The following is a 25,788-nucleotide window of genomic DNA, read 5'->3' on the forward strand; positions in this document are numbered from 1 at the left end:
CAGAATCTGAAGCTGTTTAAAAGACACAGCAATTTCAGCTGGCTTTCATATAAAACATAAATTAAGTTTCTTGGGAATTTTCTGTAAAAAAGGTGCCTGGCTGCTTGTTTTGAACCTGATCTAAAATGCTACCCGAAAATGAAAACCCGAAAATATATCTATAAAACAAACACACACACACACACACACACACACCCACACACCCACACACACACACACACACACATATATATATATATATATATATATATACAAAGTAGGTTTCCAAAGGCATCCAGCAACACCCATCCCCCATTCAGCCAAGCAGCCTAATAACATTCCGCTCTGCGTGACGCCAGAGAAGGACTTTGGTGACGCTCAAACCAGCTTCCGGTCGTTGATGTTAGGGGGCGCTCGCGAGCCGCTGACTGATGAGTTTAGGCCGCTCTACACATACAATCAGACCAGAAGGGAGGGGGAAGTAAGAGGGAAAAGGAACTAGTCGAACTGCCCTTTGTTTCTAGGTTTGCCGAGGAGTACGGGGAAGAGACCGGCTCGAATCTATACTGTAAGTCACGCTTTAAACACACCACAATGAATGTAGAACGCATGACGTCATGGCGGGCTTTTAAACGGACCCATTTAGTGACCGTTACAGAACGCGGTTGAGTTGTTTATTTCGCCGGTTTGCTGTGCTCGGATCAGTCCTACGTCGCACGACACAACAGCAGCGGCACAATGAATGAACAAGTTTTGGGAATGTAAATCGAGCGGGGGACCGGGGTCAAGCGTACGGGAGGCGGGGAGGATCAATCATCTTTAAAAAGATGCTCGCGGTATTTACTTAGCTTTATAACGCAGATTATTTGGTTTTAAAAAGCACACACAGACACGGAAACACAGCATGGCCGACTGTAATCATACATTCACACAACCGGGTCCTTTACCGTTCTTTGTCTTCCCATTTAGGTCATGTTTGTGGTTTTTAAACTGATTTAAATTGCTTAAATACCGTTTGGACTCTCGGCCAACACAAGCAGGCAGGTAAAAAAAACACATCGGGAATGTTTTATCCGGTTAAAAGTCGTTATTTTTTGTCTTTGGCTTTAATGGAGCTCTAATCTAGCTCTTGTTTCCTAGTTGGGTCACGTCCTTAAAAATTACTCAAATAATTTTAGCTTTGCTATAATTTTGTACACATTACACAAATGACCTGCACCATTATGTTGTGTTTTATTATAATGTTGGAAAAAAAAGGTTTAATGAATGTGGGATATTTTTAGCTATTCAATTGCTAGCTGGCTGCCAATTCACGTTAGCCTTGAAAAAAATTTTTTTGGCGTTTATTCTTTTATCACTGCTCATTGAAACATTTATTTATTAATTTTATGAAAGATTGTTTTACACCATAACTAATTATACATGTTTGTAAATATTTAGTTATGATCAATAAACTCGTAAACCGTTTGTTAACCGGCATATGCATTTTTAGGAAGAAATTACATCATTAAAGTTAATTATTTTGTAATAATTAGAGTTTACATTCAGCATTTTCATGAATGAAGCATTACGTATGTTTGTGACCTATTGTTAAAAACAGTTACTTAGACTCATTATAGCTGCATTATATAATTTGCACCAGGGATATTTGTCACTTTTTTTTGCTCCGGTGAATATTTCTCAGGGTGATTTTGTTTGTGTCAGTGTTTATATACTTTTTCTTGTGTATAAAAATGTTTTCCATTGGCTGGGGAAAAAGTTGTAACTTGGCCCGATGGTGTAGCATGTTGTCACAATAAACCCTGACATTCTACATTATTTAAGACTAAAGCATGTTATGAAGATACTTTTTTCAGCATGTTGTTTTCAATGCTTGAAGAAAATACATTAGTGTAATTTAATGTTTTTATTCTGCCCTCTAATTGTTATAATCTGTAGTTTATGATATTCTAAAGATTTTAATATTTAAATTGTTTTTTAAATGTTTTAAATGCCAGAGTGTTTCAAATAGAGTGCAGTAGCCTTTCAATTTAGAGTTCACACTTCATACATACATACATACATATATATATATATATATATTACATGATGTGGTGATTAATCAAATTAATCGCACATCAAATTTGGAGAAATAACTGAAAAGATTAAAGCCATTGTTGTGCAAAGTATCAAACAGAGATTACAAAAAGTAGGTTCAGCAAGAAATATTTTGTTTGATAAAATTTATTACATATTCTCTTTTGGACTATGTGAATAAAGGATGAACTATATCTTTAATGAATTTTCTTAATTTTATTATTATCACTATGAAAATATTAAATTATTTATTTAAGGAAACCATACTCTAAATAATTAACTAAAACTGCCAGTAGGTGGTGGTAAATTTCTTAATGATTAAGTCATCCAGTCATTTATTCATCAAAGTACCACAAGATCTTAGATTAGGCTATTTATGCTTTTGAATCGCTCTCGCGTTACTTTGATGTCATACACTGATCGGTCTGTGCAGCGCCACTTCAAAGCCAACGCATATGCCAATAGTTCAACGCGCCAAAATGGTTCACTAAATTCGTTCGAAACGTGGATTAAGAAATGAAATGCCACTGTGGGTTGTTTGGAGATGAACAGTTCTGCTTTGTCTTTATCTTCTGGTTAGCAAAATTGAGCAAAACGGACAACATTGTGTCTAAAATAACTAAAATAACACAATATTATTAACTTCTTAATGAACTGTTGTATAAGATGAGTATCACATTTGCACAAGTGTGATATTGCACTTAGCCTATGTCTCATGATATTTCTTAACTGTTAAAAATTATATATTTTTAAATTATTAGAAATAATTTGAATTGTAATTATTTTAGGTTTTTTTTTCCTGCTTTTTTTTTTTTTAAAAACATGTTTCCTGTGTATGTCCGCATAATATTAAATTTTTGCAATTAGCAGACGCTTTTATTCAAAGCGACTTACAGTGCATTCAGGGTATCAATTTTTACCTATCATGTGCCCCCTGGGAATCGAACCCCCAACCTTGCGCTTGATAAGGCAATGCTCTACCACTTGAGCTACAGGAACACAATATATATAGGCACAACATATCTTGTTCTTCAAGGCTGCTGGATTAAAATAAATTTTATTTTCTTTTACAGCCTTTCTGAAAGCAGATACAGAACACTGTTTTTCTGCCTCTCACTTCTTCCGGCCCTGCTGAGAGATGTCCACTCCTGACCCAGCTATGGGCGGGACCCCTCGGCCGGGCCCTTCCCCAGGCCCCGGGCCATCTCCAGGGTCCATGTTAGGGCCTAGTCCTGGACCCTCACCTGGCTCTGCTCATGGAATGATGGGCCCCAGCCCTGGGCCCCCCTCCTCAGGACATCCACTACCTCCTCAGGGCCCCTCAGGTTACCCCCAGGACAACATGCTCCAGTTGCACAAGGTACTTTCTCTAGGCGATAAAACGGTATCGATATTTATCGACAGTACACCATCATCGACAACGATAACAAATGTTTGATATATTGCATGATAGTTTCACACTTTTTTAAAGGTAGATTAGATTAGGGCTGTGACGGTGGCTGATTTTTACCACCGCGGTAGTCATGGACCAACAACCGCCAGTGGCGCGGTGTTTGAAAAAAAAATAATAATAATATGTATATATATATATTAGTGTCAAAATTTGCTCATTAACCAAGGCGATAATTTTTTTCCAGTTTAACGTATTCAAATTATTTTACGTAGGGGCGGGGATGGCCACCCACTCACAACTGCTGCTTCTGTCACTTTTTCTCATGACAAGAAGTGAATTTATTCAGTCGCAGACTCGCAGAATGACTTTTGGAAACGTTTCAGACACGCGCTCCACTTCACTTTATTATCAGGTGCAAGTTAAGCGAGCGCGGACGGTCCTGTGCTCAAAGCGGTGCGTGCTTCCTTTGTGCATATCCTTTTATATCAAACTGCGAAATAAACTATATGCAAGCAGTGTCGTGGTCAGTTAATTCATGGAATTACCAAAAAAGGTGATTAAAGCTGACTTAAACTGTGCATGCATGTAATATATTTTATATATATTATATACAGGATATATTTATATGCACGTCTAGAAATCAGCCCAGCACTGTCTCACTCATCTAACACATCCTATTTAACTCGTCAGTTCGTGTTTATTTGAGCACTTCTGTCAGTGAACGCCGCCTGCAAAACACTAAAATAAGTATCAAAGAAATAATGTTTATTTAGGCTACAAGAAAGTAGCCTAAATAAGAAAGTTAAATACACCCTGTCTAACGGACGCGAGCAATGCAGCACAACAAAATACTCATTATAATCAGTGATGCTACACTGGATGTAGCACAACATGACATGATAAATCCCGTCCGGTCTGTGATGTAGGCTACTGACACAGAGTTCAAATGTCCTGTATAGATACTAGACAGACTAAACCTGTCGCAACGCGGTTGTGTTGCGTCCGGTTAACTTTTCCGCCACCAAGCAAGCTCAGTAACTCCTCATCTGTCCGCGCTCTCTTTGAAATAGGAATCGTTGCCATATTTCTTGTTACCATCTTTTATTTATCGCGGTCTCATTTGTATTTGGCCAGTTTGGAGAAAGCCTCACCAAACCTGACCAGCCAGCGTTTGCGATCACGAGAACTTGTGCAAACGCTGATGGGTGACATGAATGCAGATGACTCCAGATCGGCGATGTGGTATTTGCTTTCCCAACAAGATCCATCGCCCAACACTAAAATAATTTGCTGAATGTATAAACTGTATTTTCCCGCGCTCAAATCTGCCAATCTAAAGGAAACGCTGTGTTTGAGGTAATTTGTTAATTACCATAGACTTAGAATTTGCAACTATTACAGTTATTACACTTATATATAAAACTTTGTATTATGTTTGTGACGTCACGTGCACTACCGCCGGTGGCAGTAGACAACTGCGGTAGCAACCGACCACCGCGGTGACGTGGTTGTCACGGCAACCGTCACAGCCCTAGATTAGACTAGGTTGACTGTGAATCAAAAAAGAAATATTAGTCTAATTTAAAGATTTGCATTTGAATGCGAAATTTGTGTATTTGAATTTTAGGTGTGCATTAGGGAGCCTTATCAGTTGCATTAATGTTTTTGTTCATCTATCCAGTTGAACCCACAAGATGTGCCACTACTGCATTTTCATACAAAATATTAGAGAAATATAGAATGCAGAGAAGATATTGGTTTGGTTAAAATATTGCATATTACCGTATTTTTCGGACTATAATTCGCATCAGTCCAAAACTACGCCATGATGAGGAAAAAAACATATATAAGTCGCACTGGACTATAAGTCGCATTTATTTAGAACAAAGAACCAAGAGAAAACATTACCGTCTACAGCCGCGAGAGGGCGCTCCTTGTTTTCAGTGGTAGACTACAGGAGCACTGAGCAGCATAGAGCGCCCTCTGGCGGCTCTAGACGGTAATGTTTTCTCTTGGTTCATTTCTCTTGGTTCATGTCAAAGGAATTTGGATAAATACGTCGCACCTGACTATAAGTCGCAGGACCAGCCAAACTATGAAAAAAAGTGCGACTTATAGTCCGTAAAATATGGTACTATATTATTACAGAATGCATATTAATATGTATACATATTACACAAAACTATGACTGTAGCACTCGCGTCTCACACAAGAGATGAGTAGAAAGCCATGTAAAGATAAACTTTTAGAAATCTCGAGAATTTGTGGGGGGTTTGTTCCATTCCACTGCATTTTAAATGCGATCGTTTGATCATCGTTTGATCAGTGCTTTGGGTATTTATATTAAGCTATGCATAAATACATGATGCTGTTTTGTTCATAATTGTTTATTTTGCCAAAATTACATTTGATTTATAAATATTAGTTTGACAGTATACACTTTTTGTTTTAAAGACAAAGGCTGTTATTTCATAGCTTTGAGAATAAATAATTTAATGAGGTGCATTATTTAGCTCAGTGGGCCCTCCTGTGGCCTCAGCAGACAGGCCAAATGTTTCCTTAAAGCTTATTTAATCTGCATATCAAATGTAAGATAGGAGATATGTTTCAATTGAATTTGTTTGTTAAAATAATGTTAATAATAAATTGGGTGAATTAGAAATACAGTGGTTAAATGTAAAAAGTTGTTCTACTGCTCTTGGTTTAAGAAAAGTTATTAAAAAAAAGAAGGTCAATAATTATCGATACCGAATGATATGAAGCATTTTATCCTGATAATCTTTTAGCTATATTGCCCAGCCCTAGTTTTATGAATATTTTTTGGATTCATTGTGGTCTTGTTGCATGTGTTTCGTTTTGTGTTGTTTGGAGGGTTTTATTGAGTCATTCTTTATCTATATTGTTTTGAAGCCCATGGAAGGCATGCATGAGAAAGTCATTCCTGAAGATCAGCGCTATGCTCAAATGAAGGCTATGGGCATGAGACAGGGTGGGCACAGTGGCATGGGCCCTCCACCCAGTCCTTTGGACCAACACTCCCAAGGTATCTGTCTGTCTATCCTTCAACCTACTTTTCTTTTTATCTGGCTGTGACTCTTTCTGATGTTCTCACTCTCTCTGTCCCTCTATCTGTTTGTGTATGTCTGTGGCTCTATCCTTCTTTCTATCTATCTTTGAAAGCATAGTTAGCACTACAGTGGTACGTTCCATTAAACTCTATTGGTAATGACAGTACTTGCAACCATAGTTTTTGGGAATCGTTTGCCTTGTCTGTTTCTTTGTATTTGTTGCCCTTTGTTGTTCTGTCTATCCTTCTTTCTATTTGTTGTTCTATATCTGTCTGTTGTTCCACGTGTGTGTCTTTGTCACTCTGTTTCTGCTTCTATTTTTCTCTGTCCGTTTATTTTTCTACCTGACCATGTTTCTTTGTATCTGTCTGCTGCACTATCATTGTTTTTGTTCTGTCTGTGATTTTTTTTTTCATTCTATCATCTTTCTGTCTGTCTTCCTACCTCTTTGAATCTTTCTTTCTTTGTTTCTCTGTAGCTCTTTTTGCCACTCCCATCGCTTTTTCTGTCTCTTTTTTTCTGTCTGTTGTTCTATCATTCTGCCTGTCCATGTTTCTTTGTATCTGTCTGTTGATCGCACACTCTCTTTCTATCTATACCTTTCTACTTGTCTGTCTATTGTTCTTTGTATCTGTCTGTCATTCTGTTGTTCTGTCTATCATTCTTTCTATCATTCGTTCTTTTTGTCTGGTGCTCTCTGTTGTATCGCTCTCTGTCGTTTGTTCTGTCATTCTTTCTATCATTGTGTCTCTTTCTATATATGTCCTTCTCTTCTTCTAGCTGTATTTTATCATGAACACATGTGAAATATAAGATAAGCTGATGTTTTGTGAGCTCTGTGTCTGTTTTATGGAGCACAGATTGCACGCTCACTGCTAAACGGTTTACACTGAGTATAGAGAAGCCATCCAACCTGTTTGCTCACATTTAACTTTGATGTGCATTACTTTGTTCCTCCGCTGGGGCTGCTCGCACACTTGTTTTCCGTACAGAGAGAAGTGTTGGGTGAACAGGGTTACCCTTTTGAAACCGAAAGACCCACTGCTGTTGTAAAACCACAAAGTCATGACAGAAATAGAAACAAATATAAAAGTAGGATGCGTTTAAAGAGATGGAAACAACAGAAATGACTGTGTTTTATGCAGTTCTGTAAAACAACTAGTGAATTTTCACTTTCAATCATAAAATTAGACCATGTTTTGTAAGAATGGTTATTCTATAAGATTTTTTTATTAGATATATTAATCATATTTATAAGAATTATTTTTTTTTTACGTCATGATTTAGTTTTTTCCCCCTCTGATTTTCCTGCAACCCTTGCCTCCACTAAATGTGTAGATCATGCTCTAAGTATCAGACCCCAAGTATTACATTTTGCAGTGTAAACGATCCTGCATCATTCCTCAAACTTAAATGACACCTTATATTCAGAACACATTAGCAGTCACATTAGCAATGCATTGGATAGCATTCAGTGCTTGGCAGCATTTTTTTTTTTTTTTTAATGTACAAATCAAATGTTTTATGTCATAATTTTTATAGGTTACCCCTCTCCTCTGGGTGGTTCTGACCATGCCCCTAGTCCGGTACCTTCTAACGGCCCTCCCTCTGGCCCCATGATGCCTGCTGGTTCTGGTGCCATGGAGGGCGGTGACCCACAGGCCATTGGTCAGCAGAACCGGAGCGTTGGTGCCGGTGGTGTTGCAGGTCCAGGACCCAGCGGAGGACCTCCAAATGCAGGCGGACCTGGTGGAGCCGGCGGGCCCACTCCTTTTAACCAAAACCAGCTTCACCAACTGCGGGCACAGATCATGGCCTATAAGATGCTGGCACGTGGGCAAGCTCTACCTGACCACCTACAGATGGCGGTGCAGGGAAAACGGCCCATGCCAGGCATGCAGCAGGGGATGCCCAACATGCCCCCTGCCTCAGGACAAGGAGCAGGACCACCTGGACCAGGAGGACCCGTACCTGGGGGACCCAACTACAGTAGACCACACGGTGAGTAATAAATTCAAAGCTCTCCAAAATCCATAAATAAGCACCATATTAAATTAAGTTAAAGCTTGTTTTTATATAACTCCGTTTTTAAATGTACAGTGACCGTGTAACAAGTGCACCATAAAATCTAAAGTCTAACCAAATATTTTAATATAGTATTTTAATCATTTTAAATTGGCATAAATCTTTCAAAATGTAGAAAATCTCCTAAACCGTCCTAAAATATAATTATAATTTATATTTATAAAAATATCTTCCATGTTACAGGAATGGTTGGACCAAATATGCCGCTTCCAGGACCTTCTGGTGTTCCTCCAGGCCTGCAGGGGCAACCCATCAATGGACCACCTAAATCTTGGCCTGAAGGTGTGTAAACTGTGAAAACTATCCACAGGCTCTACCAATTATCAATTAAAAATTTAGCCTTCATATTGCATTCTATAAACCTGAAGAGACAGTCGTATCTCACATATCTCACATATTTACCATATCTTTGTAATCCTAGGGCCCATGGTGAATGCTGCCGCCCCTGCAAGTGCCCCGCAGAAGCTGATACCTCCTCAGCCCATGGGCCGCCCGTCTCCAGCACCACCTTCAGTTCCTCCCGCTGCCTCGCCCGTCATGCCCCCTCAGACCCAATCTCCAGGACAACCCACACAGCCGCCCATGGTGCTTCATCAGAAACAGAACCGCATCACTCCCATCCAGAAACCCCGGGGTCTGGACCCAGTGGAGATCCTCCAGGAGAGAGAGTACAGGTGAGATGAGGAAAAGAAATGGCAAATATTGATGTTTTAGAGTAAACACACTCTTCATATCCTGGAAACACTACATTTTTAACTGGCTTAACCAACATTTGATGATGTTGTTTCAATCTGTCAGGTTACAGGCTCGTATTGTTCATCGTATTCAAGAGCTGGAAAACCTTCCAGGCTCTCTGGCTGGAGACTTGAGAACCAAAGCTAATATTGAGCTTAAGGCACTTAGGCTCCTGAACTTTCAGAGACAGGTATGACTTGTATCTACTTAATACAGCGAATAGGTGACTTTCTTTTTTTGCAGAACATTTTCACCCAGTTCAAATTGATTCCACACAAAAAGAGACATTTTCACAAGTTCTGGCATGTTTTCCACCTCCTTTTGGAGGACAGGTCTCATCATCAGCTGTTTTTAAACAATTGTGGTTTATGGATAATTGCTTATAACAAATTATTATGCAAAATGCTCTGGATGGTGGTTGTAATTAACAGTCCTGTTACATTTTAGTGGTTTTTGACCCATGTTGTCCATCTTAACACAGCTTCGCCAGGAGGTTGTAGTGTGTATGAGGCGTGACACAGCCCTGGAGACAGCGCTCAACGGCAAGGCCTACAAGCGCAGCAAGAGACAGTCCCTACGTGAGGCTCGTATCACAGAGAAACTGGAGAAACAGCAGAAGATCGAGCAGGAACGCAAGCGGCGTCAGAAACACCAGGTACTGGACCGTTCTAGCTGCTGCTTGTATGAAATCATGCTGAATGTGTGCTTCACCCCCTAAACCTGATTCAGAAATGACAAAAGATTGTTTGTGACGGAACCGCCTGCTCTGTCTTTGCATTTGTAGGAGTATCTCAACAGCATCCTGCAGCATGCAAAGGACTTCAAGGAATTTCATCGCTCCATCACCGCAAAGATCCAGAAGGTGACCAAAGCCATAGCCACGTACCACGCCAACACTGAGAGAGAGCAGAAGAAGGAGAACGAGCGTATCGAGAAGGAGAGAATGAGGCGGCTGATGGTGAGACTTGCTTGTTTTACCTGAAAAATAAAGACAATTTAATATGGTGGACCTGTTTTTCTGAACAAATGTTAAACTTTTGTGTTTTTCTTCCAGGCTGAAGATGAAGAGGGTTACAGGAAGCTGATCGATCAGAAGAAGGACAAACGTCTGGCTTACTTGCTGCAGCAGACTGATGAGTATGTGGCCAACCTCACCGAGCTCGTCAGAGCTCACAAAGCTGTCCAGGCCCTCAAAGACAAGAAGAAGAAGAAGAAAAAGAAGGTGGCTGAGATTTAGTGGATTAGAAAGAGTTTCTGTAATGGAATTGAATTGGGGTTGTTCTCAGTTGTTTATCCAGTAGTGTGTGAGATCTTTCTGTCTGCTTTTCTCCTCACAGAAGCCAGAGAATCCTGAGAGTGGAGCTCTTGCTCTGGGTCCAGATGGAGAGGTGAGGTCTTAAAGTATATTTAGCTCTGTTAGCATTTTTGCAATCAGCTTAGTTGATTATTTGTGCCAATTAATCTATTGTGGCAAGTTATGCTTTAGTTTATTCAAAATAATTTTTTATGTTGGTAAGGGAGTTTTGAGTACAATTTCAGCAATTTTGGGAACATCCCATAACCAGTTGCAGATATTTGTAACACTTAATAATAATTTTAATTAACAAGCATTATATAATTTTTAACAGATCATTAGTTTTTTTATATATATTCAAATTGCTATTCAGATGATGTTATATAATGATTCAAAGCTTTTGTTAATGCGCAACTCTTTTGCTGCTACTGAGGAGTGATATGGGTTAGTTTAGGGATGGGTAGGTTTAAGGGTTGATTACAGTTCATAAATGATAAGTAAACATTTACAAATAATGAATAGTTTCAACAATGGATTGGGTGATTCATTAGATGATTCATTAATTATTTGTTAAATGATGTGTAAATAGAAGTCTACACAACAAAGACCAAATATATGACCTTTATAGACCTGATTATTAACGAATAATATATTAACATGTATAGTTTGTAAAGTGTTACCCAGATATTATCTTGAACATGGTGGTATTGTATTTGAGAATCGCTGTTAAGTGTATGCATATTCTAATATAAGGGCTTCAACTTCAATATATTTAGTTCGTATTAGATTAGATTCAGCTGTGTCACTGCACATGTAAGGTACAAGGCAACGAAATGCAGTTAGCACCTAACCAGAAGTGCAATAAGCAGTTAGTACAGGATATACAGATATACAGTGTCTACAATAAGTTACAAATGTACAGTCGTGGCCAAAAGTTTTGAGAATAACATAAATATTGGAAATTGGAAAAGTTGGTGAAGAACAATGCATTTTCTAGCACGATGGAGCACCGTGCCATAAGGCAAAAGTGATAACTAAGTGGCTCGGGGACCAGAATATTGAAATTTTGGGTCCATGGCCTGGAAACTCCCCAGATCTTAATCCCATTGAGAACTTGTGGTTCATCCTCAAGAGGCGGGTGGACAAACAAAAACCCACTAATTCTGACAAACTCCAAGAAGTGATTATGAAAGAGTGGGTTGCTATCAGTCAGGATTTGGCCCAGAAGTTGATTGAGAGCATGCCCAGTCGAATTGCAGAGGTCCTGAAAAAGAAGGGCCAACACTGCAAATACTGACTCTTTGCATAAATGTCATGTAATTGTCGATAAAAGCCTTTGAAACGTATGAAATGCTTGTAATTATATTTCAGTACATCACAGAAACAACTGAAACAAAGATCTAAAAGCAGTTTAGCAGCAAACTTTTTGAAAACTAATATTTATGTAATTCTCAAAACTTTTGGCCACGACTGTACAGTAAATATACAGATAAGGCTATGGACCTAATTTACAGATTTTTAAATACTATCAGCATGATATACAGATAGGTGTACTATGAACATACTATACACATGGATTATGTAATAAGTGTATGTACACTATTAGCAGAAACTATGAACATCATTTACACTAGTGCAATTGACAGTAACAAAGTGCATAGAAAAATTTTCCAGTGTATATATAAATATGTATATGTTTACATCAATATATAATTGACAAATCAAGGGCATTCATTAGCCAAAGCACAGTGGCGACTAATCTAATCCAGCTCTGTTTTTGTGCTCTACTGTAGCCTCTGGATGAGACCAGTCAAATGAGTGACCTGCCGGTGAAAGTGATTCACATAGACAGTGGGAAGATCCTCACCGGCATGGACGCTCCTAAAGCTGGACAACTGGATGCCTGGCTGGAGGTCAATCCAGGGTGAGAGAACAAGTTCTGGTGTACTTATGTGTAAAGCAGCACAATAGAAAGTGTTTGAATGCTATTTTGTTCATTTACTGTAGGTACGAGGTGGCCCCGCGATCTGATAGTGAAGATAGCGGCTCAGAGGAGGATGAAGTATGGCTGCTCTTCAGCTCTCATATCTGTAGTCTTATTCAACATCTTTTGAGGTTCACTCTGTGCTTTCTGCAAGGGCTTTACATGCACTTGTAGAGAAAACTCTTGTTTGTGTGTTCATGGCCATGATGTCAGAATGTAGGCCATCATCTGAATAAGATTTATGTTTACCATGATATACTGCAAATGTTTTGTCTTCATGCACGTTAAGAATCTTATTCTTGTCAAATACAGTATAAGTATACAAATGTATACTTAATGAACCATGTAGTGTATGCAGGTTACATTTACCACTCTCTATTATAACTATATCGAATACACGTTAGATATAATTATTCAATTGTCTAGTAGTTTTACATTTATACATAACCTCTCTTTTATTTTTTTAATGTAATTGTACTTTTTATTACATTTTTACTTATTGTTTAAATAATTTTATAATTACCAAATCTGAGAAATCTATTATTATCGTGCTTGTCTGGTAGTTTTACTTTTATACGTGTTTCATAACCACTGTTTAGTTTATTTCGAAACACAGAATTATTATTATTATTATTTATATATATGTATATATTTTTTATGTGGTTGTCTGGTAGCTGTCTGCATTTATACATTTCATAACTTCCATTCATTTTATGGATTGATAAATTATTTATTTATATTAATTATTTTCCGTAAAGGATGAGGAGGATGATCAGTCTCAGCCCTCTCAGTCTTCATCAGAGGAGAAGAAGATAATTCCAGATCCGGACAGTGAGGATGTGTCTGAGGTGGACGTCCGTCACATCATTGAGTACGTTACTGAATCAGAGCTGTGCTTTCTACTACATTCAGATGAGATTGTTTTCTGCTTTTCATGCTCTTTTTGGAATGCTATTCTGTTGTTATGGTGTTTGTAATAATATCCACAATGTCTTTCATAGACATGCCAAGCAGGATGTTGACGATGAATACGGTAATGCCGCGTTCGTTAGGGGCCTGCAGTCGTACTACGCCGTGGCTCACGCAGTCACAGAGAGAGTGGAGAAACAGTCAAGCCTGCTGATAAATGGACAGCTCAAACAATACCAGGTACAGATGCACCTTACAGACCAAACACATTGCAAATAGACCTCAAAGTCTTTAGTGAACTGATCAGTGTGTTAAATGGTATGCGTATGGTAAGTTATTGCATCTGTCCCATCTGCAGATCAAAGGTCTGGAGTGGCTGGTGTCTCTGTATAACAATAACTTGAATGGCATTCTGGCTGATGAAATGGGTTTGGGAAAAACCATCCAGACCATTGCACTCATCACCTACCTCATGGAGTACAAACGCCTCAACGGACCCTTCCTCATCATCGTCCCCCTCTCGTGAGTCAATTTTCACTCTCTCAACACGAGAGCTGCATGATACTGGAAAAACTGACTTTGTGGTATTTTGCTTTCTGCGTTTTATACATACAGCGCGAAAAACTACAGAATTTTTAATTAGATTAGGCTTATAATAGCTATATTTGCAAAGAATTAATAATTCGACAGTGATTGGGGTGATTTTTGTTGGTGAGTACAACTGCATTTTCTTTTTTTCTTTTGTTTGTGTATAAACCTTTTTGGGCTGAAACATTACTAGACAACCTATTTCAGTAACCATAAAGTAAACAGAAAAATCCCTACACAGGCCATTTTTCTACCGTTTTTGACCCATTCAATATGATCGAAAGATAATAATGAAATGGCTATTTTGATTATTATTAAATACAAATATTTAAATAATAACTTCGTTCATTTACTGTCAACAGAGACACAGAAACACTGTATCATGAGCTTCAAGCATGCAGATGAACACTGTGCCATACTTCAGTCTGAGACACACAATGCTTATTTATTACAGTCGCAGCCTTCATGATTTGATACACTAAACCATATTGAGATTATGATCGTATATCATGCAGCCTTACTCTACAGTGGATATCTGCCGGTAGCTTATGGATGGTTAAACCATCTTTCTTTTGTCATTTCGTATTATTGATCTATTACATTTGGTAATATTTCAACACAAATAATTACAGTGATATGTACTTGTAATGATTTGTTTTCCTTACAGGACTCTGTCGAACTGGGTGTACGAGTTTGATAAGTGGGCTCCATCTGTGGTGAAAGTTTCTTATAAGGTGATAATCAGATTAATTTATGTAGTAAACAAAGTAATGAGATAGTGTCATAAGACAGGTTTGGCAAATTCAGCAGGTTTTCAATAAACTAATGCTAAATAATACAAAATGAAACTGTCATTGATGCATGTAACTGAAGGATATTACAGGATTAATAACTCCTTTTCTTTGCTCGTTTTCATCTCAGGGCTCTCCTGCTGCTCGCCGTGCATTTCTTCCCATTTTGCGCAGCGGCAAGTTCAACGTGCTGATCACCACTTACGAGTACATCATCAAAGACAAGCAAGTGCTGGCCAAGGTACAAGCCTGCTCAGGCCGCTTTAGATTTACAAGGACTTGCCACGCTGACTCTAGATTGAGGGTTACAGTTTGACGAAAAAATTATTAAAACATTAATATTTTAATTATCATTAAAAGCACTATTTGAAAACCTAAACGCTGTCCAATGTGAAGCAAACTTATCAAAACTTTCACGTAGGTTTTGTTTTGTGTGTAAATCCCAAGGAAGGCAGTGAAAGATTATACAGAGGGAAATTATATGGTTTCAAGTATGAATGAATTATTTTAATGAATTTCTGAAGAGAACTGACTGTCTTCACAAGTTTTGATGGCATTTTCTTTTCATCTCTGCCTCCATGTAATGTCTAATATAGCAGTGTTTTATAAGGGCAGCGCTGCTGTGTGTAGAGCGGTTACTCTATTTCTGATGTTCCATAAGCACCACCTGCTCTCAGACAGTGGATTTACGTTTTTATTCCATTTTTGTTCACACCAATGCAAACATTTTACTGGTTGATGGAAAATAAGCTAATGTGCGTTTAAAAAAATCTAAACAATTTGGAAAATAAAGTATCTAGAATTATTAACAGAGCAGATAAAATACGTACCATTCATTTTGACTTATTAAAAATGGTTCAAAGCCTGAAATGTAAGGTTTATCGTATAGTACTTTTTTTTTTGTAAACCTTATTTTAACATATAATATGTTATTAGATAACATGTTATGTTGTAGTCACCCAACCATTTTTTTTTTCAGGCCATTATTGCTAATGTCATTATTTTAATGTTTCCACTGTTGTTGCATTTATTAAAAACTAAATTGTTTATTTACTATTAAATGGATGTGGATACAAATTTTTTATTTTAAAATAGGAATAAAGTCACTAAAAAGCTGTCACACTTGGTTCACTGTGATCTCACAAAGTTCTCATTATACATGTTAAAATTTAATAAAATTTTTTGATATGCTTTTTGACTATGTACTAGGGCTGGGACAACGCGTCGAGGTCATCGATGACGTCGACGCAAAATATGCGCATCGATTCGTCGACCTGTTTTTATTTCTCTAAAAAGCGTTTGCAAAACGTTTACCTTATGTGCGCTGAATATACGCGATGGCCGGATCAACATTCTGTCCAACGTTATATAACCAATCCAGGGGTTTTTCTGCATTGATCTTTTTTTTTGGCGGCTGTCAAAGCCTTATTTGATCGGTGAGTGACAGTGACAGGGCGCGTACGAGAGAGAGCCCCGGCTGCGCGCGCACTCACAGTCTTCAAACAACACGAGCGCTTCTTGCTCTCTCTCTCCCTCATGCATATTAATCAAAATCATTAAACACGATAGAAAAAGGGCGGAACGCCAAAGTTTCACGCGCGCTCGCGCACTCACAGTCTTCAAACTACACGAGCGCTTCTTGCTCTCTCCCTCCCTTGTGCATATTAACCAAAATCATTAGACACGATAGAAAAAGGGCGGAATGCCAAAGTTTCACGTGGAGCATTCGGAGATTTTTTTTCTCCATGACAGGCTGCTGGCTCCCACTGTTAATTTTTTTTTTTTTTTTGTAAAAGCACTCTCTGTATTAGCTTAAAGCCCTCAAGTTTACATTTACATACTGTATTCTTTCAATTGCTCTAAACAAGTATTTTGGGTGACCTTTTTTATTGAATACTAGACATCAAGTTGTTGTTATTTTCATCTGAAAGAAGAACTTTTTTCAGTAAGCTAGGCCCTATGTGTTCAGTAAGCTTGTTTCAGTAAGCTATGTGTTTTCAAGGTTTCAAGGTTTTATTGAATGCTGTCTCTATACAAGTGCAAAGTAATGCATTCTTAGTCAGTCTTTTATTTTGTCATTTTAAGAGCAATAAACATATATTGCAATGTTAAGGAATTGTTTATTTCTTTCAGATATGTAAATCAACATGTATAAATTGTTAGTAGTCAATTAATGGGGAGATAATCGAAATCAAATCGGTCTGGAAAATTAATCGTTAGATTAATCGATGCATCAGAAAAATAATCGCTAGATTAATCGTTTAAAAAATAATCGTTTATCCCAGCTCTACTATGAACTTCTTGTTCAGTTTCTGATGCTTTTGTTTCTTTCAGCTCCGTTGGAAGTACATGATAGTGGATGAAGGTCACCGTATGAAGAATCACCACTGTAAACTGACTCAGGTGTTGAACACACACTACCTGGCACCTCGGCGTCTGCTGCTCACCGGCACACCGCTGCAGAACAAGCTGCCTGAACTGTGGGCGCTGCTCAACTTCCTGCTTCCCACCATCTTCAAGAGCTGCAGCACCTTTGAGCAGTGGTTCAATGCTCCATTCGCCATGACCGGAGAAAAGGTATAAAAACTTTTAGTAGGTGTACTCGTACATTTAGACAGGATACAATAAATGTAAATTCTGTTTTTGTGTAATCTAGCTCTATAAACTTGTTTAAACTACTTCCTGTCGTGTTCTAAAGGTGGACCTGAACGAAGAGGAGACCATTCTGATCATCCGTCGTCTGCACAAAGTGCTCCGCCCCTTCCTGCTCAGGAGACTCAAGAAGGAAGTGGAGGCCCAACTCCCAGAGAAGGTTTGTTTTATGCTCGAAACTATTCAACCCAAAAAAAGTTGAAGAAAAAAAAGTATTATTAGTAATACAGCATATATAACCATTGTTTTGAATGTTTATATGCACCAATATAAAAATACAGTAATATGTGTCTACATAACCTACTGGTCAGATGCTTGTGGTGCATTTATTTGATCAAAAATAAATTAAAGCAGTAATATTTCTAAATATGATTACTATTAGCATTTTCTATTTGATTCTGCAAAAATCATTCGTTTTGTTGCTCAAGAAAACATTTGTACTGCTTAATATTTTTGTAGAAACCGTTTTTTCAGTATTCTTTAAATATGAAGTTCAAAAGCTTTTGTGTAATAATGTTATATTTTATGACTCTTACTATTTCCTTTCCCAAAAAAGACAAATTTATTGACCCCAAACATACGTTTAAACCGTATTGTATAATTTTTAGTAAAAACCTTTTGATACATGTGAATTGCCACAGAGACTTGCCACAAACCGAGTCGGTTATGAATTGATCCGTTGAAAAATAACTGATTGCTATGTTTGCTAAAAAAATGACCACACTTTACCAAATGCTTTTTTTCTTTGCTTTTTTTTACATTGAAATGTAAATCTGTCCATCTCTGTTTTCTTGCGTGCAGGTTGAATATGTGATCAAGTGTGACATGTCGGCCCTGCAGAGAGTGCTGTACAGACACATGCAGGCTAAAGGAGTGCTGCTCACTGATGGCTCTGAGAAAGACAAGAAGGTGAGAGAAGACATGATTCACATCAAGAATATGTGCGGACATTGTGTGTGTGTGTGTGTGTGTGTGTGTGTGTGTGTTTCTGAATACCTCTAATATCTATTTTCATGTTTGTTACAGGGTAAAGGAGGCACTAAGACTCTCATGAACACTATTATGCAGCTGAGGAAGATTTGCAACCACCCTTACATGTTCCAGCACATTGAGGTGATGATTTGGTTTATATATTCCTCAAACAAGGTCATTTATATCTTTGCATTTATCTGCTAGGTTTATGACACCTTGTTTGATTGGCTCTGTTTTGCAGGAATCTTTCTCTGAGCACTTGGGCTTCACTGGAGGCGTTGTTCAGGGGTACGTAGAACACTGCCTGCTAATGGAAAATATTTCAACTTTGTCTGTGCTTTATCGTATACTGTATCCTTCTCTTTAGACTTGATTTGTACCGTGCCTCTGGTAAGTTTGAGCTGCTGGACCGTATCCTGCCGAAGCTCCGCGCCACCAACCACAAAGTGCTGCTCTTCTGTCAGATGACCACGCTTATGACCATCATGGAAGACTACTTCGCCTACCGCAACTTCAAGTACCTGCGCTTGGACGGTGAGTCGCTTGAACCAGTTCAAGGAGATTTAGGAAGAAGCAATCTATAAATGTCTTTTGTCTTTTTTTTATTATTTTTTTTTTTATTTATTTTTTTTTTTTGAATGTTTTCAGATGAATCACAAATCTATGAATCACAAAAGTTTTTTTTTTTTGGTGTCTTTGTAGGAACCACTAAAGCTGAGGATCGTGGCATGTTGCTGAAGAACTTTAACGATCCATCCTTTGAGTACTTTATCTTCTTGCTGAGCACCAGAGCTGGAGGTCTGGGGCTGAACCTGCAGTCTGCTGACACTGTTATCATCTTTGACAGCGACTGGAACCCTCACCAGGTACAACACTGTCCCTTTAAATAAACCGGTATTTAACAATAGGGGAAACTCTTGAGGTGACAAAAGTTATTATAGTAGCATAATGTTGTGTAGACAGAATAGTTTTTGTTATAGCATCAAAGAATCTTTAGAATCATTATACAACCGAATATATAATTTAATGTTAATTTAAAAGTCATTTTTAGAATGGATTCATTGCAGAATTGAGTCTTTGGTATAGATTCATTTTGCAATAGAATAGTTAATTTGAATATAATCAGTGTACAGTAGAGCCTTTAGAATTATTTTAAATGGAATCGTACTATAGAATCTTTGAATCACTGTAGAATAAAATATATAATTGAATGTTTTATAAACATTGTTAATTGATGTTTATTCATCATAAATGAATGCTTATTTTCCAACTTGAAATTTAAAGATTGAAATAAACTGGATTAGTATATGTAGAATTAACATCTTCTAAATTCTAATATTTTTCATTGCTAGTTTTAGAAATTCTTTTCATTGTTAGTTTTTACAAATTGAACCTTATTAGGATGATAATTTAAACCGGTTAACCGTTAACTAACTTAATTCATTCAGTTAAACGATTTAAAAAGTCATTTATGATTATTTTTTTATTTCAGTAATGTATAAATATTTTAAAAGGTTTGTTGCACGGTTAAAATAGCCTACGCTATGCGTCTACATAAGTCGCATTTTATTAGGCCTAATGCCGACACTAAATGTTTACAAACATTATAATAAACACTGTAAACATAGATAGGCTAAGTTCTTCTCACTCCTTTCAAATCCTCAACAAATTTAACAATTTAACAATATTTAGAAAAGAACAATATTATTTCATATGTAATTCACTCGCATTCCAATATCCATGTAAAAAAATGTTTTGCATAACATCTCGGCGGTACAGTGATAACACTTAATGGCACAGATTTTACATATTTAAACTGAGCAGTGTATTTTTTTCCCATATGTTTGACTATTTTATCATGTTAATAAACAGGCTGCATTGTCAAGGTAGCAATGGGGCTCTGGCGCAATCACTTGAATTTGTTCCTTCTAACAGTGGAAGCAACTTCCCCTTTTAGTCATAAAGTAATCGGATATGTAAATGGATTGCTTTTATTTGTGTACATTCACAATAAAAGCAAATCTTTTTGCTTTTGTAAAAGTATAGGATGCTGCTTTCTGCTGTCTTGGGTTTCCTTTAGTGCAGCTCAAAAATGAACTGAAACTGCGCATACTAGGCTATTTGTTGCACAGTTTTTTTTTTCGTTTGCATCCTTAATTTATTAAATATATATTTCTCGTATAGGCCTATTTATTTAGTAATATATATATAGAATAGAATATATAGAAGCGCTGCAGGTGCATGATGTGATTGATATGAATACTCATGTTCTGTTCGCTATGTTGTGCACATGTAAAATTAAACCCTGGGGAACAAATGTTAGTATTTTTAACGGGTCACAGAGACTAGGGATGTCCAGATCCGATCACGTGATCGGAAATCGGGCCTGATCGCATGGTTCCAGACTCGATCGGAATCGGACGTTACCTCCCGATCAGGACTCGGATATATATATATATATTCTCATTATTTTTTAACACATCTTTAATTATGCGGTGGCACAGAGTTAGACCCTTTTGACTCCACACAGAAACAGCAACAAGTGCGGCATGACATCACTTTGTTTTCAAGAACTGGTGTGAATAAATATAGATTCAAACTCAAAGAGACATGATAGTCTGCGCATGACCTGATATTTCATTTGGACCCAGGATACAGCGAGATGAACAACACGGAGCGCTAAACTCTCATGCAGTGTGTGTTTCATTCATACTCAAAGCCGGAGCGCGCTCTCGCGCTGATATCAGGATATTCCTAATATGGACAAAAGCGTTCATCTATCGCTGTGGTTTTCACAGGAAAACAGAAACTTATGCAAACACGAAGACATTAATATACGATCCGGACAATAAATTAAGTCATCTCCAGCAGGTGATAAATAAAGTATATGAACAATGCAGTGCTAATTGACACTTATTACAGTATAGAAACTATTCTGCCTTATGTGATAAACAGTGTTTGTAGTATATAAACAAATCATTATTATTTGTTAATGTCCAGCATTTATAGATTTCTAAGCCAATTAAAAGCTAGAAAATAAGAGAAAAATTAAAGTTGCCTATACTACCACTCAGAAGTTTTTGAACAGTAAGCTTGTTAATGTTTTTTTTTTTTTTAAGTCTCCTCTGTTCACCAAGCCTGCATTTATTTGATCCAAAGTACAGCAAAACAGTAAAATGTTTGAAATATTTTTATTTATTCAATTCTAATTTGAAATAATCTTGTCGGATAAATTAATAATCGATTAACGAGCGTCTGTTGTCGGTTAGGAAATATTATCAAAATGAACATCCCTAAACCCTTATTGTAAAGTGTTACCATGTTAACTTTAGTACAGTAGAATAGTAGACAACTAGAATCTCTAGAGTCACTATTTATTAGAACATGCAGCAATTTCAGTCATATTAAGCAGCGGTTTTCCTCTCTGTGATTGTCCTGATTCTGATTGGTTTGGTATATCTCACTAGTTGTATCCTTCTTAATGTTCTCACAGTATTTTGTCACTGAACACTTCTTTCTTGTGTCTCACAGGATCTGCAGGCCCAGGATCGCGCCCATCGTATCGGGCAGCAGAACGAGGTGCGAGTGCTGCGTCTGTGCACCGTGAACAGCGTGGAGGAGAAGATCCTGGCCGCTGCCAAATACAAGCTCAATGTGGACCAGAAGGTCATCCAGGCCGGTATGTTCGACCAGAAGTCGTCCAGCCACGAGCGCAAAGCTTTCCTGCAGGCCATCCTGGAGCACGAAGAGCAGGATGAGGTACGGACACTCGTTTATGATCGACAATTTCAGTGCCCTGTCAACAGCCTCTGTTTTCTATAGTTGACATTGGCTCTCTCTTTTGTTTTCTCTCGTATCTCAGGAGGAAGATGAAGTGCCAGACGACGAGACTGTTAATCAGATGATCGCTAGAAGCGAGGAAGAGTTTGAGCAATTCATGGTTAGTAGCACTTTTTGTTTGACTCCTGATTTTCTCTAAATGAGTTCCTAATTTCTCCTTTCCTTTCATCCAGCGCATGGATCTTGACCGCCGCCGTGAAGATGCACGTAACCCGAAACGCAAACCCCGCCTGATGGAGGAGGATGAGCTGCCCACCTGGATCATGAAGGACGACGCAGAGGTGGAAAGGCTCACCTGTGAAGAAGAGGAGGAGAAGATGTTCGGCCGTGGCTCCCGTCAAAGAAAAGAAGTGGACTACAGTGACTCCCTCACTGAGAAACAGTGGCTAAAGGTGAATGAGAAATCACAACTGCATTATATTAAACCTTTGGCATATTAAAAAGCAAAGCATATTGATGCATTTTGCTGGTTCTCAGGCCATCGAGGAAGGCACCCTTGATGAAATTGAAGAAGAGGTGCGCTATAAGAAAACGACTCGGAAGAGGAAGCGGGACCGTGACCTCGACCTTCCCGGCCCGGCCACGCCCAGCTCCAGTGGGCGGAGCAGAGATAAAGATGACGACAGTAAGAAGCAAAAGAAACGAGGTCGTCCTCCTGCTGAAAAACTCTCGCCCAACCCTCCCACACTCACCAAGAAGATGAAGAAGATTGTGGATGCAGTGATTAAATACAAGGATGGGTTAGTCACTATGGTCATGTTCTCTGTAGCTCTTAAGTTGCAGGTCAATTTGATCCACAGCAATGTTTTTGTTTTTCTAGTGAAAAGAAAAGTGAAATGCATTCTTGCAGTCGAGTTGTGAATCCATTTAGGGTTATTTTGACCAACTCAATGATCGTACACAGATTTTGAACATAATACAAGGGCTAGAGAAGCCTCGGCTTACCAAAATGGTCCCAGACTCATAGTGATATTTTCTGCTTGCTTTAATGTAGATTACATTAACATTTGGGAGTCGTATGTTTTTACTAATCTCTTTTCTTTTTGTCACTGTATTTCATAACAGCGGTGAAAGACAACTGAGTGAGGTGTTTATTCAGTTGCCGTCTCGTAAAGATCTACCAGAATATTACGAACTCATTCGCAAACCTGTGGACTTCAGGAAGATCAAGGTTTGTCAAACATACATTTTTCTTTTAATTATTTTTATTTTCCTCTTGTGAATGCTTTGGCTGGTTCTCACACACCCATTGAAATACAGACTAATAATAAAGGTGTAACCCTGAGCTGTTTTTGTTATTATTATTATTATTATTATTATTATATTTTAAGTAAATTGGGGCTATTATCAATCTGATAATATTAATATGAATCATGTCCTCTGTTCTGTGCAGGAACGCATCAGAAGTCATAAATACCGCACTCTGAATGACCTGGAGAAAGATGTCATGCTTCTCTGTCAGAATGCTCAGACCTTCAACCTGGAGGGATCAATGGTAATATTTCTTTTATTTATATTTTATTAATTTGTTAATTAGTATACATTTGTATATTTTCAGTATTAGTAATTTCTTTTGTCTAATATCGTTTTTATTTCAGCTTATGTTATTTTAGTGCTTTCACTTAAACTAAATGAATGATTTTGTTTGAAGTAACAAAATGCATTTTAATAGTTCTTTTGTTGACAACAACACTGGTAGGTTGTACTTGATTTGGCTGATTCAGATAAGATCATGATCTTGTATTTCAGATCTACGAGGACTCTATCGTGCTGCAGTCTGTGTTCACCAGTGTGCGGCAGAAGATCGAGAGAGAGGAAGAGAGCGAGGGAGAAGAGAGTGAGGAGGAAGAGGATGAGGCAGATGAAGGATCAGAGTCTGAATGTGAGCACTGATGATGATACGGACACTGTAAAGACAGTATTTTGTGAAATGCAGCTATAATCGGAGCAGAGTATCTGGCATGTGCAACTCCAATTTAAATTGAGTCTAACATATATGCATATACACGTATGATGTCTATGTGTTTTAGCTCGTTCAGTGAAGGTGAAGATAAAGCTGAGTCGAAAGGAAAAGGTGGAGAGAGGAAAGGGAAGACGCCAAACCGGACGCAGCAGGCGCCCTAAACCTGTTGTTAGTGATGACGAAAGTGAGGAGGACCAGGAAGAGGTACACATGAATAATTAATCTGCAACTTGAAGGAAAAGTACATTATTATAAAAGAAATAAAATAAAAAGTTAATTTAGACAGCCCTGCATCTTAAACAAAATTTTGCTTATTGTGTTACCTAATTTTAATGCTGAGTTTTTTTTTTTTTTGTAATCCATCGCACACTTGTAAAAATTGTCTGAGAATTGAACAAATAGTGGTAATCTGGCTAAGTGGAAGATATGAGTCATGTCATTGTGGCAATTTTTCTGATGATTAAGGGGATGTAAGATAGCTTCATATAGAAATTGAGAGCAAAAATTACATTATGTGAGAAAATGACATGCTTGAGCAAAGCAGGCAATATTTTTGGAATCAGCAGCACAAAATTAGTAAGAAACAAGTATTGGATTTCATTCAGCAAATATGATTTAGGCTGGTGTTATTCACCCTCATGTTGTCGCTCACTTATACTAATACTTTTTCTAATGTTTTTGTATAGGAGCATTCTGCTAGTGGCAGCGAGGAAGATTAAACCACCTTCTGGACCAATCACAACTCTTGTTCACTTCTGCTGCAGATACGACATTTTACATGAAATCAGACAAACAGCTGCTCTTGACGGGCCTAGTTTTACCATAGAACAGCACATTTTTTAGAGAGAGGACATGTATACGAAAAGGATTAAATGAGAAAAATTACACTGTAAAATGCTGAAGAAAGCCTTTCCATTTGCATATTTAAGCAGACGATCTCCATTTATGTATAGCAAGACAGTTGAGCATATTGAGCATTTGTTTCTTTCCATAATTGTTTTTATGATTTTTCTCAAAGACATGACATAAGATGGACAGAAATCAGACATACTGACTCTGTGAACCAATAAGACCGGATCATGTTTCAATGTCCTCTTATTGTTTTTAACTGTGTGAACATCACCCCTTCTTCCCCCCCCCAAGAACCCAGAATGCATGTTGTTTGTGGAAAACGGAGCCAAACAATTTCTCTTTCCATTTTTCTCTTGATCTCTGTTTAAATTAAGATTGCCAACAGGATTAAGGTACTTCTTCCTTTATAGACTTACTGTCAGGAGAAATGGGGGAGAATAGGGTGTAGGATTCTGTACTGTGTCCGTGTCACTGGATTTCCAAAATGCACAATAAAGCATCTTAGAAATACACTGCTTTAGATATTTATTTATTAATGCATACACATTTCAACTTTTGGTTGAGTAGAGACTGATAATGTTTATGATTAAATACTTTTACATTTAGG

The 25,788-nt window shown here is 37.8% G+C and overlaps 1 protein-coding gene across 1 annotated transcript; it reads left to right on the forward strand.

The window, feature by feature from the left end:
- Positions 1-389: 389 nt before the first annotated feature.
- Positions 390-25,240, forward strand: LOC132148873 (transcription activator BRG1-like). The gene is made up of 34 exons (XM_059557631.1): positions 390-547; positions 3,129-3,415; positions 6,359-6,491; positions 8,059-8,517; positions 8,785-8,883; positions 9,023-9,275; positions 9,400-9,526; positions 9,818-9,991; positions 10,121-10,294; positions 10,391-10,558; positions 10,674-10,724; positions 12,424-12,554; positions 12,638-12,692; positions 13,373-13,485; positions 13,616-13,763; positions 13,882-14,045; positions 14,779-14,845; positions 15,033-15,143; positions 17,237-17,479; positions 17,601-17,714; positions 18,356-18,463; positions 18,581-18,667; positions 18,768-18,814; positions 18,894-19,060; positions 19,229-19,392; positions 22,058-22,285; positions 22,389-22,466; positions 22,540-22,758; positions 22,844-23,106; positions 23,432-23,537; positions 23,760-23,861; positions 24,116-24,248; positions 24,397-24,533; positions 25,016-25,240. Exons 2-34 carry the CDS (start codon positions 3,194-3,196, stop codon positions 25,046-25,048), a joined length of 4,878 nt encoding a protein of 1,625 aa, XP_059413614.1. The 5' UTR covers positions 390-547; positions 3,129-3,193; the 3' UTR covers positions 25,049-25,240.
- The last annotated feature ends 548 nt before the right edge of the window (positions 25,241-25,788 follow it).

The sequence above is a fragment of the Carassius carassius genome, chromosome 9, assembly GCF_963082965.1.
Source record: "Carassius carassius chromosome 9, fCarCar2.1, whole genome shotgun sequence".
Lineage (NCBI taxonomy): Eukaryota > Metazoa > Chordata > Actinopteri > Cypriniformes > Cyprinidae > Carassius > Carassius carassius.